The 17,838-nt window shown below is 39.0% G+C and overlaps 1 protein-coding gene across 1 annotated transcript in view; it reads right to left on the bottom strand.

The window, feature by feature from the left end:
- Positions 1-16,425, bottom strand: part of podxl2 (podocalyxin-like 2) — a 28,937-nt gene extending 12,512 nt beyond the window's left edge. The window contains exons 1-4 of the mRNA XM_036152229.1: positions 16,293-16,425; positions 5,383-5,717; positions 3,747-4,101; positions 1,217-1,320 (exon numbers count right to left, since the gene is read on the bottom strand). Of these exons, the coding sequence (XP_036008122.1) occupies positions 1,217-1,320; positions 3,747-4,101; positions 5,383-5,717; positions 16,293-16,323 (825 nt within the window). The 5' untranslated portion in view covers positions 16,324-16,425. The remainder of the gene's footprint in view (positions 1-1,216; positions 1,321-3,746; positions 4,102-5,382; positions 5,718-16,292) is intronic.
- Between the last annotated feature and the right edge of the window lie 1,413 nt (positions 16,426-17,838).

Raw genomic sequence — 17,838 nt, 5'->3', positions numbered from 1 at the left:
CTGTGCATTTTTTATACTTCTCTCTGAACTGGAATGAAATTGTGAAATGAAAAGTATCGTCTATACACGTGCAACCGGCCCTTTTCATGACTTCATGAGGCCAAAGTGGCCCCATATCGAAATGAGTTTTACACCTCTGATCTACAGGCTGTAAAACAGTTTATCTTTGTGACTTCAAGTCAAGAAAAAAAAAACATTTAGGGATCTCTGGAATCTAATTTATTATTTATTAGCTAAAGTGGGGTTTCTGACCTCCTTTTTTCCTAAATCAAAACAAGATAAGATGAATCCTAAAATGTCTTTCTTAAACTAGGAAAATTAGGGAGTGCGTTTAAATTTAGTGAAACATTTTGTTATTGAGCTTTGGGGGCCCTCAGCGTTGGAAAATCCAAAAAAATAAATAAAAATGATTATACTATTTACCCTATTAGAAAGATTAATGGGCATTTATGCTAAAAAGTAAAAACGGAACATTAAAAATTGTTAAAATTTCTGCTTTTTTTCTCTTTGTAATGACAAAGTTTTCATGTCTATACTTCATACTTTGTAATTTATTGCACTAAATCTGGTTTAAAGGGTTTTCTTCTCGTATGCCTAAACTGGAGAGTTTTTAATAATATCTGGAAACCATTTTCTAAATCCACATTTTAAACCTTTGTTCCCAATTCTAAATAGTAAAGATGTTTACATTTAAAGTATAAATTACAACATATTGTAAGAGGCAACATATAGTAAGTAAATGAGCGTTAAATGTCTGAAAGGGCCGAACAGGAAGTGCTTTTATTTTGACATCAATAAGATGCTATCTGGACGCCAGGCTGTTGTTTTCGAAGAGTGGCAGGAAAAAAAAAAGGCATTTCTGTCCTACCGTCACAAACGTAAACATGTGGCGTTCTCTAATGAGCCTGATGAATTGACCTGCTTCTACACTGCAAAAAATAAACCAAAAATATGTGGAATCTTCTTTAGATTGGGTGTATTTTCCTTGATTTGAGCTGGTAAATAAGCGGGACGGTTTTCCCGACATAAATCTGCTTTTCTGAAGGGTTAAAATCTGCCGTAACACAGTTTGTTGCTCAGCTTCATTTATATGTAGGATTTATTGTTAAGATTTGTTGCAGTAAAGAAGACAAATAGAAGAAAAACCTGCTAACCAACAACATAAACCATTTATTGGTGATTAAAAAAGGAAGCGGACCCATTCCTCTGTCCTTACCTCCACCACTGAGGGACCCCGATGCTCTCGCGGCCCCAAATCCTGCGCTTCGGTCAGGAAGGGCCCGCTGGGTTCCTTGGGCGGGTGGAAAGAGGACGTGTAGCCTGCGTCAGGAACACACATGTGGAAAACACGAGTTTCAGACAAACGTACGGCTTAAGGGTTTTTAACAAGTGCTTCTGGCAGAATAATCATCTGATTCAGAACATTAATGGAGCCGGTGGTCAAGGTTAGGGGATATTAGGACATTTACAAAGCCTCACGAACAGGTTAATTTGTTTAATTATCTTATTTAAGGGGTAAAAATTGTCCTATTTAGCTGCTGAAATCAAGGAAAAATACACTAATTTCTTTTAGTTCCCTTTTTGCAGTGTACCGCCCTCTCAGTCACCAGAGCTGGAAATCCACAGATGAAAAGTAGCTTCAAACTGATTTTTGGACAATTTTTGGACACTTTTTTCACAGACGCATGTCTCACCACAGGAGAGCTACCTCCTCAGGTGATATATTAAAGAATTATTTTTGTTCTTTGACAATGTATTTTGGGGAAAACTGGTTAGTTTTAAACTAAGAGCAACATATATGCTCGTGTCTGTTATGTTGCTCACATAAAACTAAGAACAACATGTGTTATTTTGTTATAACTTGTTTTAACTTGTGGTGGGAACCTATGACAATGTAACCTGACAACAGGCAGCTCCATGTATCGCTCCGCCTAGCTCCACTCACATCCATCTGGGACCTCTCCATAGGAATGTCCTTTACTGAAGGCTGGGCCTTATCAAAACTCCTTGCATATGATTGGATAAGCCACTTGTCTGTCATCTTTATCAACATGCTATTTCAACCACTCACACCGAAGCTAACCCGTGACGCTGATGAGACCGACGCAGGAAAAAAAAAATTTATTTTATTTTTTTTATGTGTTTGCGGCTCTAGTGGCACGCATTTTATTGACAGTGAGCTGACAGGAAGAGGGGGGAAGACAGACGGCAAAGCGCCGCGGGTCGGAGTCGATCCCTGGCCGACCGCGTTGAGGACTAATAGGCCTCCTTATATGGTTAGCGCTAACCGTTCCGGGGCGCGTCCGCGTTTTACACGTCCGCGGACGCGCCCCGGAAAACAAAACTTGCCAAATGCGGTCGGGAGAAGGGCGAAAACATGGTTTCCACCAACAAAAGCCTTCAGAGCCGTTCTCTGATGTTCTTTTAATGAAACAATATTAGGTAGATTGGACAACACTGAAGAAATAGCAGCATCAATGCTAACGCTTGCTTCCTCGATGCGAGCCGCCATTGTTGTTGGAATCTCACGGTGGCTTCTCCACTACGTCACATCCATGAAACACCCGCCCTGCGTTCTGATTGGCCAGACCAAAAATTTGGTTGGGGAAATCATTTTCAATGAGCCGTGTCCCAGATGTATGTGAGTGGAGCTAGGCGGAGCGATACATGCAGCTGGCTGTTGTCAGGTTAATGACAATGTGTTGTGGGAAAGACTGATTCTGTATTCCTCATTTTGCTTATATTTGCGCCGTTATCTGAGTTTGCAATATTATTTTGCTTCACACACTGCTGAGATGCTGGGAGTTGGGAGGGAGAAGTGGCCACTCTCGCTCCCATCTGATACTTTGTTTATTGGTATAAAAAGGAGGGGACCGCCCTCAGTCGTTGAAGTCAGCTGTGGGTTGTGTGGACCCCCGGCCGCGTGGATTGCTCTCTAACCGGACTGACCGGCTTCCCAGTCCTAACCATGTTAAGAGATGGAACAACACGCCTGTTTGAAAGCTTGCCAGGCTTTAAGTGCTTGCTACTTTGTGTGTGCGAAGTGCTTGCTGTTTTGTGTTGCTGTGTTCTGTGGGGAATAATAAATGTTTGCCTTATATTCTAACAGAAACAGTGTTTGAGTCCTTATTTGTGTTTGCCGATCTCTTCCGATCCTGAAATAAACATTTCATAAAACATCAGGACAAGACTCAGCCGTCCACCTGCACCTCAAGGGCAAAGGACACTCTTTAGAGGACCAAAATGTGAACATTTTGGACAGAGAAGACAGATGGATGGAGAGAGGGGTGAAGGAAGCCATTTACGTAAAGCGAGAAAAACTTTAAACAGAGGAGGATGACTCAGGTTTCAACTTTCAGAATCTTACAACACAGCTATAGGTTTGATTCCTGCCAAGTTTCCCCCCAGTTCACACCTCCATGCATGTGACCACAGCATTCCTCCTGTGAGCCAGGCTAACGAGGAGCCTAACGACTCTCTATTGTTGGGGCGATCAGTTCCAGGTGAATTTACAGGTGAATTCAGGTCTATAAAGCTGGGAACTCCTCACTACTCCAGACATTTTGAACTGAAAAAGCTTCCTGAATGGGAAGCGAAACGTCTTCAGTGTCTTCAAGTTGTTCTATTTTTTAACCTTTTTTTTGGATCGATCATCACCTGGACGACTGAGAATCTTCACCAACTGATTTTTGGACAAACATCCCACACAAAGCAGCCTGACTGGAAGGTAAAACTCTGCTACTAACCGATTAAAGCATCCAGATCTGGCGTTGTGTGATTAACCTCCACGGCCTCCGAGACGCTGAGCTCATCCGTCCCTCGTCCGTTGTCCTCTTCCTCATCTGGGACCTCTCCTTCTCTCACGTCTCTGTCTCCGCCCACATATCTCTCCCACTCTTCCTCCCTCCCTCTCCTCTCTTGATCCTCCCCTCCTTCGTCTCCTCTCTCTCTGTCCTCCGTGTCTGTCCCGTCGAAGCCAGACGTCTCCTCGGAGGCGTCGCCGGCCCCCGGCCCATTGTCAGGTCCTCTGTCTGGCTCGGGAGGCTCTGGGCGTCCTCTGTCGCTTCCTGCATCCAGCGGGACCGCCAGGTGAACCATCCGCTGAAAGGTGAAGACGGATAAGGTGAACCACGGTGACTTTCAAAAGTATTCGCACCCTTTGAACGTCTGGATTTGGCCTCTTTGTGTCTAAGACATTTCCAACAGTGAAGCACGGTGGTGGCAGCATCATGCTGTGGGGACCAGATTTTCAATTCAATTTTATTTTATTTATATAGTGCCAATTCATGAAACACTGCAAAAAGGGAGCTAAAAGTAAGTGAAATTTCCTTGAAATCAGTGTATTTGTCCTTGATTTGAGGAGCTAAATAAGATTATTTGCCAGTGGAATGAGTATTTTTACCCATAAAATAAGATAATTAGATATCCTGCACTGGAAATAAGATGATGGAGATGAGTTGTTCCTATTTTAAGTCCAAAAATCTTATTCCATTGGTAAATAGTCTCATTTAGCTCCTCAAATCAATGAAAAATACACTGATTTCAAGAAAATTTCACTTACTTTTAGTTCCCTTTTTGCAGTGAACATGTCATCTCAAGTCAAGTTTTCAGAGATAAAGAGATACATCAAACTTTGGGGGAGAAATTATCAGTTTTTATTCGTATTATTGTTCCCCTTCACATTTACACACAAGTCTAAAATTATTCATAATATTCAATTATTCATGATCAATGGAAAATCATTGATATTTTCAGCAATAATGCAATCTAACCTTGCATATATATACTGTATATATATATATATATATATAAACATGGGGGGTAGCAGGGGTTTGAATAGTTTGTGCTTCACATTAAACTTTTTGTTTTGTTTGCTGTAATATAGGGGGAAAAAAAGAGAAAATCATGAGTTAAGTGTGTTAAATTGAAACTAGGGCTGGACGATAATTCAATAACGATATGTATCGATAGAAAAAAATTCAATAGAACAGTTTTCCTTTCTTTTGCATTCTAGTCTATCATTGTAGGTTAATATTACGTCCTTACATCCTCCCAACCAATCACAACGCAGACTCAGGAAGCTCCGCCCCCTTCAATGAGTTCAGAGGACGCGTTATTTTTTAAAAACCTGCAGATTTTGTAAAAAAAATTGGTTGTATAAAGGGTTGAGTTTGAATTCAGTGTTTGTGTCTGTATCTAAAAATTGGTCGTTAAGCAACAGCATAAAATGGTCAGGGCTGCACTTAAAATATATGTTTTGAATTTGCTGATAATTATCGATACCAATCCAATGTGATTGATATTTTATCGACATGCTTTATTCTATATCGTCCAGCTGTAATTGAAATTCAGATTCAGATTGTGTGTGTTTGTTTTCCCCACCTCCATCACATCTTCCACATCCAGGCTTTCGTCCACAGCAGCAAGGGTCCTGGCTACATCCTGGTCTCCAGAGGGCGGCGCGGAGGAGTTCGCTGCCTCCATCTTGGATTGTGAGCGGGACATTTCCTGGATCTCCGGCCAGCCCATGTCATGAACCAGATGAGGCTGAGCACGGACCAGCTCACGGGCCGAGTGGCGCTTGGTTCTGACTAGTTCCTGGATGAACAGGGACCGGACCCGGCCCTCGCCCGGAAGCAGCGGCGCCGGCGGAGGTCCGAGGGGAATGACGCGCTGGGACGGGCCCCGTCTGAGAGCTTCAGAGCCGGACAGGAGAGCTGAGGCGCAGAGAGGGGAAATATATCAATTAAAGATTTACTGCAACAAAACCTGATGTTTATTAAATCGTACCTGTCAGACAGATTCCAGTTTGTTCATGTTAATAATAAATCTTCTTCAAACTCTAGGGTCACTTGTGGAGTACCACAGGGTTCAGTCCTTGGACCAATTCTATTTACTATATATATGCTTCCGATTGGTAAAATTATCAGACAGCATGGGATTAATTTCCACTGTTATGCTGATGATACTCAGCTATATTTATCCATAAATCCTGATGAATCCAATCAGTTACTTCTACTGCAGTCATGTCTTGATGACATCAAAAGCTGGATGACTTTAAATTTCCTGCACTTAAAAGTCCTTAAAAAATAAACTTCTTAATCAATCACTTAATCTGGATGGCATTAACTTGGCCTCTGGTAATAAAGTAAAAAATATTGGTGTTATTTTTGATCAAGACATGTCATTTAAATCCCATATTAAACAGGTTTCCAGAGTTTCCTTTTTTCACCTCCAGAATATCGCCAAAATTAGAAATATTCTGTCCAGGGGTGATGCTGAAAAACTAGTCCATGTTCATGTCGGCCATATTTACTGTATCACTGTTTAAAAAACATGATCTGTAAAAAAATAAAAAAATAAATAAACCTTGTCCTAAACATAACAATAACTAATTTACAACTAGACTATGAGGTAAAATAAATTAGAAATGCATCATAATATTCAAATGCCTGAACTAAATGTTTGGTCATAGGAAAATTATTTTTCTGTGACTGTTAATACAGCCATGGTAAAAAGTAAGCACACCATGACTAGTTTCTATATGGTTAAAGAGGAAAGCCTAATGAAATGTTTTGATTAATTGATCATGAGCAGCAGGGCATATAATAATTGCATATAAAGTTGTGTATGTATGCAAAAAGTTGCAGATGTGTGTATAATGACAGAAAAGTGTATTTTTAACCAATATTATTCTTCATAGTAATATTTCAGAGGTAACTTAATTTTTAAATTGTTATTCTAGTTATATAGAATAAATAATTACACTGATTATGATTTAAATCTAATTGAACTTTAGAATAAAGTGGGATTAGATAATTTTGTTCTTCTTTCCACTCCTTCTCAAATAAGTAAAATACAACATTATGGTCTCAGATTTTTCTTTTCCTCTTGTTTTGTTATGTGTTTATGGGCATTTATTATTAGATATTCTTGTTGCATTACATGTTTGAAACAATCTGCTAAACTGAACTGAGCACCAGGACGTTTTGGCACGTTGCTGGTTTGAGTCGACACGATGCCGAGGCTTAAAGGCAACGGCAATCTCCCGATGGAAGCAACTGTTGCTGCATGTCAGTCTGGGAGGGATTGTACGGACATTAACAAGTAGACAACATTAAAACCAGCTGCTGGTCTTTGCAGGAATGGACGACGTCCCGCCAGATGCTTCCATCTCTGAGAGCCCAGAGCTCCATCTCAGACTTTACTAGCCTCAGTTCGTATGTTTCATGCCACATTTCATGACAGGACAGGGAAAAAAAAACAAAAAACAAACAAGAATGCTTCGGGAAGAAGGAGGAAGTCCCTTTTCATTAAAAAGAATTTGGCACCAGGATTAGCTGGATCTGGATGAACCGAAACACTTTAAAAATAACGTATTTTTGGACTAAAACTTCCAACTGACTGTCCAGCACGGCGGGCTGATGCTTTGGGCTTGTTCTGCAGTCATTGAGTTGATCATAAACTCCACCGTATAACACACTGCAAAAAGGGAACTAAAAGTATGTAAAATTCTCTTTAAATGGGTGTATTTTTACTTGATTTGAGCTGGTAAATTAGACTGTTTGCCAACGGAATAAGAGTTTTACACTTAAAAAAAGAATAATTCGTCTCCATCATCTTATCTCAAGTGCAGGATGTCTAATTATCTTATTTTAGGGGTAAAAATACACATTCCACTGGCAAAAAGCCCTATTTAGCTGCTGAAATCAAGGAAAAATAAACAAATTTCAAGAAAATTTTCTTTACTTTTAGTTCCTTTTTTGCAGTGCAAGTTATTCTGGTTAAATGTGCACTGCAAAAAGAGAACTAAAAATAAGTAAAATGTTCTTGAAATTAATGTATTTACCCTTGATTTGAGCAGGTAATTAAGATTATTTGCCAATGGAATGAGTATTTTTACTCTTAAAATAAGATAATTAGATATACTGCACTTGAAATAAGATGATGGAGATGAATTGTTCCTATTTTAAGTGCTAAAATCTTACTCCATTGGCAAATAGTCTTATTTACCTGCTTAAATCAAGGATAAATGCATTCATTTCAAGAAAATTTTCCTTGTTTTTAGTTCTATTTTTGCAGCTTGGACAGGACTGGGTCAGACAAAATCAATCAATCAATCAATCAATCAATCAATCAATCAATCAATCAATCAATCAATCAGCTTTAACATTTTAAAAACCACATTGGTGACCAAAGTGCTGTACATTAAAACAAGAAAAGGTTAAAAAACAAGTTAAAAACATACAAAATATACACACAACATCAAAAGCTAAAAATCAGGTTCAGAGCAGTATTTTAAAATGCTATACACGATAAAATCACAGTGTGGTACAAGCCAGGAGATCAAAGTGCGTTTTTAAAAGAGATTTAAGAACAGAAAAAGAGACAACCGTGTCCTCATATGATTAGAAACAGAGACTTCTCCCAACGTCAAACATTTTATGTCTGTTTTCTTCTTTCTGTTATCAAGCTAAAAGCCTTCCATCTTAATCTTATTCATTTAATATTTAATCTGTGACACAGATTAAGATTTAAAACGTGTGCTTCGTAGGCACTCTGAGCAACGCCTCTCTGTAAAATCTCAATAAAATCAAAAAACATAACAGAACCTTTCCAAAAAAAGCAGGTGTTTGTTCTCATGCACTGCAGCAGAAACATCTCTTTTTACCGTGTTGGGAACATAATGAGGATTAAAGTTATGCTTTGATGTAAAAACTCAGCAAACAAACAGATCGATGCAGGGAGGCAGAAATCTGTCCGTCAGCAAACAGGCAGAAAATGGATAAACTGGCAGGGGCTGAAACTCTACGGTGCAAACAAAAACCCAGCCTGGTGATAAAATACGCATCACGTCCATGAGAGTCTGGACAAATGTAGACGGCTTGTTACGCCAGAGAGGATAAAAAGCACTCTGTTGTCTGCATTATAAATGAAAATGATTTAATCTGCTGCTTAAACGTCAATAGCAAAGAGCTTTAATTTCCCCCCCGGGCATTAAAAAGGCCCCAGAGACATAAATAAATCTGCATCTTTATTTACCGCTGCACGTCTCCTCCTCCATCAGAGACTTAAGCTTTAACTCACAATAATTCAGAAACCGTTTGCTAGACTAAACTAAAAGCAAGTAAAATTTTTTTGAAATTAGTATTTTTTTTTATTTGAGCCGCTAAATAAGACTATGTGCCAATGGAATTAGTATTTTTACCCCTAAAATAAGATAATTAGGTATGCTGCACTTGAAATAAGAAGATGGAGATGAGTTGTTCCTATTTTTAGTGCAAAAATCTTATTCCACAGGCAAATAGTCTTATTTAACTGCTCAAATCAAGGGAAAATTGCACTAATTGCTAGAAAATTTAACTCACTTTTAGTGCCTTTTTTGCAGTACAGGGATCAGATCATTGCGCTAATCGTCTGAGATACTTTTACACAAGACCACAAAATTTGTCTACGCAGCCCCGCAAAATAAATATAACTCTAACTTAACTAATTAAAAGCAGTGCAACGATATAGAGCAGTTTCAGCAGCAATAAAACTGTTTAGTGGCAACAACTTCTTGTATAATAACAAGAACACTGCAAAAAAAGAACTAAAAATAACTAAAATTTTCTAGAAATGAGTGCATTTATTCTTGATTTGAGCAGGTAAATAAGATGATCTGCCAATGGAATAACATTTTTGCACTTAAAATGAGAACAACTCGTCTCCATCATCTTATTTCAAGTGCAGGATGTCTAACTGTCTTATTTTAGGGGTAAAAATACTCATTCCATTGGCAGATGATCATATTTAGCTGCTCAAATTAAGGACAAATACACTAATTTTTTAGTTCTGCTTTTGCAGTGAAGCGCTTAGATTAAAACGGGGAGTATTTTTACCCCTAAAATAAGATAATTAGACATCCTGCACTTGAAATAAGATGATGGAGACGAGTTGTTCCTATTTTAGGTGCAAAAATCTTATTCCATTGGCAGATTATCTTATTTACCTGTTCAAATCATTGATAAATACACTAATTTCAAGAAACTTGTACTTACTTTTTATTACCTTTTTGCAGTGCAGAGCATCAGCATCAATTATTACTATTAAATATGTAAGATTAACCGTTAAACAGGATTTATATGTAACATGTGTCTTCTTACTTCTTTATAGACGGGTATGAACAGCGTCATAAACAAGTATGATGGAGATCTGTCAAAATCCTTAAAATAAATTAATCTTTTATTGCATCCTGGGGACTGAGACGGTTGGAGGAAGGTGGATTTAGGGTCTGGTCCAGGATTTCTTTGTCTGCACAGAGAGAACATGCAAAACTGGACGCAGAAAGACCTCGGGATTTGAACCCAGGACCTTCTTGCTGCAAAGGCGACAATGCTGGGTCTGTAACTGAAGAACCGCTTAGGTTACTTTTTATTTTATTAACGACAGACGGAGGCTGTGTGGACATTTTTTATCGGCGACGCCCCTGCTTCATTACCTCATTAATCCCATAAACCATGGCGGTCTCTGTCTGGGACCACGGGTGGTGCAGTCTGAGCTGATTACGCCATCAGGTCCCACACGTCTGGAAGACGTCTGGAACACGTTAATCTCTCAGATCCAACACCAGGGAGGAACCGACCCCCCCCCCCCCCCAAGTTTACAGCTGCCGGCTGTGAGACGCTTTACGCTGGCAGAACTGGATGCGACACTAAAATATTACCGCAGATGTACATATCTACGTCTTTCATTGCAAAAAGGGAACTAAAATTAAGTAAAATTGTCTTGAAATGTGTGTATTTTTCCTTTATTTGAGCAGCTAAATAAGACTATTTGCCAATGGAATGAGTATTTTTTTACCTGACTCCGCCAGATAGATTTGCTCCGCATATCCATCTGGAAACCTTCCGTTGAAGTAATTTTGGGAAGGGGCGAAAATACTGGTTAGCTGATTGGCCTATGTTGGTGATAGACGGGCCAAATGAACCAATCAGATTCGTTGTTGCTCTGTTACGAGCGACGACGAAAACACAACCACAAGCCAAGCTACTGTTGCTGCTGCAGGTAAAGGCTCGTTAGCTCAGCAAAGAAATACTCTGTAATTCCGATAAAACTTGCTCGATAGCCACGCTATGCTAGTTTCATCGGCTGAAGCCGCCATGTTCTTTAGACTGAACTGACGCGCTTCCAGTTGCGTCACACCTCAACCCGCCTCAAAGCCAACGCTGATTGGACGTTCGTTTGGTGAACGGCTCCAAATTTTCTTTAACGGAAAGTAGCCAGACTGATCTGCGAGTGAAACCTTGAAAGCTCGCGAGATCAGGATGGTCTCACGAGGCTAAGTATTTTTTACCCCTAAGACAAGATTATTAGCTATCCTGTATTTGAAATAAGACAATGGAGAGTCATTGTTATTGTTTTAAGTGCAAAAATTTTATTCCATTGGAAAATAGTCTTATTTAGCTGCTCATATCAAGGAAAAATACACCAATTTCAAGAAAGTTTTACCTACTTTTAGTTCCCTTTTTGCAGTGTTGACTCTGTGCATGATCATGAACTCATCTTAGAACCGCCTGAACGAGACAAAATCTGAGTATCGAGGAGAAAAGCTGAGATTCACAGAGACTTGGATGCATATTCATCCGTCCGTGGTCTATACCCGGGGGGGCAGCTACCTGCCAGGGCAAATGAGCGACCAGTGGACCCACATGATGATCCACATGTGGTTTATCTGAGGGTGTCTTTGCTCCATTTAGCTCCATCCGTCCTCCAGCCAACCTGCGTCTCCCTGTCCCTGCTGATTTAAAAAATAAAATAAAATAAAAGACCCCCACACCATGATGCTGCCACCACCGTGTGTTCAGGATGACGCCGTTTGAAGCGGCGCTCAGAGTTTGGCGTCTAATTTTGGGCTTTATCTGACCAGAACACCAGCTTGTATATGGTTTTTTGAATCACTGCTGCACCTCATACTGTATTATAAATCTACTGTAAATTACAAGCTGCATTCTTGCACAAATGCCCTTTGCACAATCAATTCTGCACATACAAATGTTTTTAAAAATACTCACCTGTACACTATGACTTCTCCTGCGTTGTCTACATTTAAATTGTTTACTTTTAAATCACTGCTGCACCCTATACTGTAATTTAATTTTACTGCAATTTACAAGCTGTATGCAACGAAATTTCGTTCTGTACGCACTCTGTGCATACAAAATGACAAATAAAGTTGTCTAAGTCTAAGTTTTAATATTAATAAAATAAATATCAACTTTAACAGTATAGCTAAAAAAAACTTTACTAAAAATGTTTTTTTTACTGATATCTGGATGCGTCTCTTAAAGGGGACATATCATGCAAGATCCACTTTTTAGCCCTTAAATACATTTTCTTTGTGTCCTTGGAGTGCAGAAAGTTTTAATAGTCTGTCCAGGAGCTGCGTATAAATCGTTATATTCTGTTTGGGTCATGTTTTTCAAGCTGTTAAGTTTTCCCTGTTCTTTATTAGGTTGTTTCTTTGTTTTTTTAACAGTTACATCACAGTATTTGCTGCAGAGCTGCTTAACAAGGTCACGCACTCCCACTTTATAAATTTCACATATCCGTGATTTTTATTTATTTATTTTTCGCCGCGATTCATCAAAAACAGACGAGAAGTTTAACATATAATCCGCAGAACAGGAACTACTGAAAATCATGCGATGATTTACACCTGTTTACTTTATTTCCTGTACACTGCAAAAACAGAGCTAAATATAAGTTACATTTACTTAAAATGTGTGTATTTGTCCCTGATTAGAGCAGGTGAATAAGATGATCTGCCAGTGGAATAAGATTTTTCCACTTAAAACAGGAACAACTCATCTCCATCATCTTATTTCCACTGGAGCATGTATAATTATATTATTTTAGGGGTCAAAATACTTATTCCACTGGCAGATAATCTTATTTACCTTCTCAGACCAAAGACAAAAACACTCATTTCAATAAAACTTGACTTACTTTTAGTTCCATTTTTGCAGTGTAGTTGTGACTCTCTTTTTACTTTATAGTGCCTCTCAGAGTTATTTCATTGTTTTACAGTAGATATGTTTCTATAAAGATTCATGAGACACTGGGGGGCTGGCCTTAAAGCACCCCCCCTCTCCCCTCTCTGAGCCGTAAAGCCCCTCAGATCGGATTATGCGGTTCTCCAACCCTCCTCCAAACGTCTCCCGTTCTTCATCCTGTTATCTCCACCGGACCCTAATCAGACGTTTCCAGAAGGTGAAACAAAACGGTGAAGAACCACATTTGGTAATTTACTCTTAATTTAATGCAGCATATTGGTTTGGCTACATAAACCTTTAAAATAAAATTCAGATTTTCACAGAAATGTCTGTTCTCATGAATGGGTCAGGTGCAGGATCCACATTAATTCACATTACATTTTGACACTAACGGAACTAAAAGAAAACATTTTTTTTTAAATTAGTGTATTTGTCCTTGATTTGAGCAGGTAAATAAGATTATCTTCCAATGGAATGAGTATTTTGACCCCTAAAATAAGATAAGTAGATTTACTGCACTTGAAATAAGATGATGGAGATGAATTGTTCCTTTTTTTAGTGCAGAAATCTCATTCAATTGGCAGATCATTTTATCCGCCTGCTCAAAACAAGGGCAAATACACCAGGGCTGGACGATATAGAAAAACAGCATGTCTATAAAATAGAAATCATATTGTTCGATATTGATAATTATCAGTAGATTCAAAACATATATTTGAAGTGCAGCTCTGAACATTTTATGCTGTTACTAAGCAACCTATTTTTATATACAGACACACAACACTGAACTAAAAATCAACCCTTTATTCATCCAGTCTTTTACCAAAACTGCAAGTTTTTAAAAATGAAAAAGAACGAGTGCTCTCTGAACTCTTTGAAGGGGGCGGAGCTTGGTTCCTGGGTCTGCGTTGTGATTGGTTGGGAGGATGTAATGATGTAATATTAACCTACATGGCTAGAATACAAAAGGAAGGAAATCTGTTATTGTATTGAACTTTTTATTGACCCTTTTTTCTATCATCAATATACGTCTATCGATTTAATATATACTGTTATTGAATTATCGTCCAGCCCTAAAATACACCAATTTCAAGAGAATTTCCCTTCATCTCAATTAGTTTTTGCAGTGCAGTCCGCTGCGTATGTCGGACAAACATTAAGAGCTTTTACCCTCATTTAAAATGTTATTTAATTCTATTTATACAGCGGCCAATTCACAACAGATGTCATCTCAAGGCTCTTTACAAAGTCAATCAAATCAAATCATACAAGTTGGTCAAAGTTTCCTTTCTAAGGAAACCCAGGAGATTAAAATAAGACAAAGTTGGCAGTGTATGCTTTTTCATAGGGCGCTTTTAAAAGCAGATTTAGTTCATAACCAAATCAATAAAGTCAATTTTATCCGTCCGACCTTCCTCTTTAACACCTCCACCAATGAAGGCTAAGACGCCCCTCTCCCCAACACTCACAAACTTGAGCTGGGTATCATCTAGGATGAGCCGATTCGATACGATTCTCCATACACAGCTCAGCTTGATTTGATTTGATTCCAATATATGATATTTATTACTTTCAAATTAATGCTCAAAGTCATTCAATCACCAAAACCAGCCAAATATTCTATTTATGTTCAATTTTTTGAACACTGATATATTAACAGGAAAATAAAGTGCATTTGGTTCAATTCATTTAACGTATCACAGAAACCAAAAATGTGCCAAACGTCTGATTTTAGGGACGAAGGAGCTTCTAAAATCCTGTCGGCCGTTCCGCAAATTTGACTCATTTGCTCTTCCTTGCTGAGAACAGTAATGGTACGATGTGATAACGCCCCCTAGGGGTTGGGAGGTATTTAAAGCCAGAATATCGATATTAAATTGTTTTTAAAAATATCGATATTGCTCTTTGTATCGATGAATATACAAATCCTCGGACAAATTCTGGGTCTTCTCCTTGTGCAACATGCCTGGAAAACCTCCAAAGGGAGGTGCTTTATTCAGACCATGTCCATGAAACACCTCCACGCACTCTTTTCCCAAAACAGGAGCAGTGGTTCTACCCCCAACTGGACAACAGACTGAAAGTCTTATCTGAGACAATAGGAACACGTAGATATTAAATAGGAGGGACCCCAAGACAGAACCTTGGGGAACCCCGCATGTGATTTTTGTTTTTCTTCACTACAACGTAAGGTGACAATCAAAACACAGACCTAAAACCAAACAAAAGAGACAATCTGAACCTTCATCTGCAGCAGCGGCTGATTAGGCAACAGGGAAGGGCTCCATCCATTAAAAAAACATCAAAATGTGGGTAAAATAAAGTATAACATTCATTAAATTATGACGATCAGGTTAATCTAACTCACATACTCAATCACGCTGCAAAAAGGGAACTAAAAGTAAGTAAACATTTCTTAAAATTAGTGTATTTTTCCTTGATTCGATGAGCTAAATAAGACTATTTATCTGCTAATAGAATTAGTATTTTTACCCCTAATATAAGATAATTAGACAAACTGCACTTGAAATAATATGATAAAGATGAATTGTTCCTATTTTAAGTGCAAAAATCTTATTCCATTGGCAAATAGTCTTATTTACCTGCTCTAATCAAGGGAAAATACACTGTTTTCAAGAAAATTTCACTTAATTTCAGTTCCTTTTTGCAGTGCAGGCTGCTTCCTTTAAGAGTACGGATAGCTTTTGGCAGCTTTTGCATAGTCTACCCTTGAGTGTAATAAATAACTTTGAAGGTTAACCACCAGACAGTCCATGCAGCAAAAAACAAAGAATCCTGGGTGAAAATAATAATAATAAAAAAAAAACAACAACAACAAAAACCAACAAAACTCTTATTCTTAAGTCAGCTTCCCTACAATATAACAGCACGCTGGATGCTTTTGATAGATTGTCAAATATTCTGCAGGTAAAGCTCTGGTTGGTGTGAAAAGCATGCGTCATTTCTGCTGCACAGCCACTGCTGGTCTTTAACGCAACAGTTTAAAACTAGTGTTTTTATCAGATGCTGCAGTGTCTGCTGCATCCAGGATAAAAAAAACAAATTAAAAAAACACACCGCAATGCATGCAGTCTGCAGGCAGCATCGTTATCTATGCCTACAGCATCAATAGTTCTGCCTAATTACACAAAGTTACCCGCATTTGATGCTCAGCAGACATTTTTAGGCGCTATGTTTTGTCTTTATATCTATCTATCTATATATATATTATTTTTATATTTTTAAATGAACACCAACCGATCAGCGCGACGAGGAGCAGGCCCGGCATGTCTGCTGCAGAGCTCCCCTCCGATCTCCCGGGGAATCAGCCGCGGATGCTGCCTTGGATGCTCGGCGTGGGGTGGGGTGTGGGTGGCGTGGCGTGGGCTTCACGTCCTGTAGGTGTGCGGTGGGGCTGACGGCTGCCGGGGTGCGGCGTTCACCTCCCGCACGGACGGCTCTGATCGTGCGGGATGGAGAGGAGGAGCAGCGGCTGCGCTCAGAATGGGATCTGCTGCAGAGGAGAGCAGGTCTGCGGCTGGTTGGCGCTTCGCCCTCATGGCCGCTAGGTGTCGCTGTTTATAACCCAGGATGGAGAATATTCCAGTTCACCGGTGCCTCTGGTTAAAGTGTTAAAAGACTTAAAATACAGTAATGTTTTACAGCAGTAGCTTAATCCTTACTTTTATGTCAGTTGTTCTCAAATGTTTGCCCCCCCCCCCCATATCACAACAAAATGGTTAAAAAATTTTAACTTTTACCGTTTTCTGTTTTAATGTATTAAAGGTGTCGCTCTGAATAGACTTTTAAAATGTATATCAATGGTTTCTAATGACTACAATGATTCCATAGACATTAAATAGGTAGACACCCCACGGACTGACGCGGCCGCCATCTTGGATGGGTCTCTCACATGACCGCAGTGCACTTGTTTGTACCGAGGAAGCTGTTTGCCCAACTAAAATAAATCATAACTCCTTGATTTTCTTTACCCGATTTTCACAGAGTTTGGTTTGTTACTAACTGCAGAGATATGGTTATGATACAGGACGCTGTTACACATAAAAAAAAAACACGTTTTAATGCTGAAATACGTTGTTTAAACAACACATTTCATACATTTAGGAGACAGACGTGCATATTATTGTAGAAAAAGGCGATTTCATACTGCAATACTGTTTCATGCTATTTAACAGACAGAAATGTAGTATGGCACGTTATTAAATATGTAAATACGTGATTCCATGCTGAAATAATTTGTTTTATGATGTTTAACAGACATGTGGTAAGGCATACTATTAAATATGTAAATACGTGTTATCGCCAGTAAGCTGCAGAAATTACAAGCAAAGTTGCTCCCTCTGCGTTTACTCCCGTTGGCTCCTATGCCTGCCTTGAGTAGGAGACCCATCCAAGATGGCGGCGCCACAGGATGCGCTCCAGCACGTAACGAGGCGTCTACATATATAATGTCTATGCATTGTTTTAACATTACCACACTTTAACTGTACATTAACAGTACAAACCCTAACCCGCATTGTACCTGCAGTCCCCTTTTTGTACTTTTATAGTTTATTAATAGTATCTATTCATCATACTACTGACTGTAGGTGATGACCAAACAGCACTCTGCAAAATGGGAAATACTTTAGAACATAAAACTCCAAAACCAAGATAAGGACCCATATTTATCCTGCCACCATGCCTAAGGGAAGTTAAAGTGATAAAAATTACAGCCACTGGATGTCACAGAACTACTTTATGTTGCAACGGCACATAAAAGTAGATTTATTTAAGTAGATTT

The sequence above is a fragment of the Fundulus heteroclitus genome, chromosome 20 (assembly GCF_011125445.2).
Source record: "Fundulus heteroclitus isolate FHET01 chromosome 20, MU-UCD_Fhet_4.1, whole genome shotgun sequence".
Classification (NCBI taxonomy): Eukaryota; Metazoa; Chordata; class Actinopteri; order Cyprinodontiformes; family Fundulidae; genus Fundulus; species Fundulus heteroclitus.
Note: the sequence above shows the minus strand (reverse complement) of the source record. Positions and strands in the feature narration are given on the sequence as shown.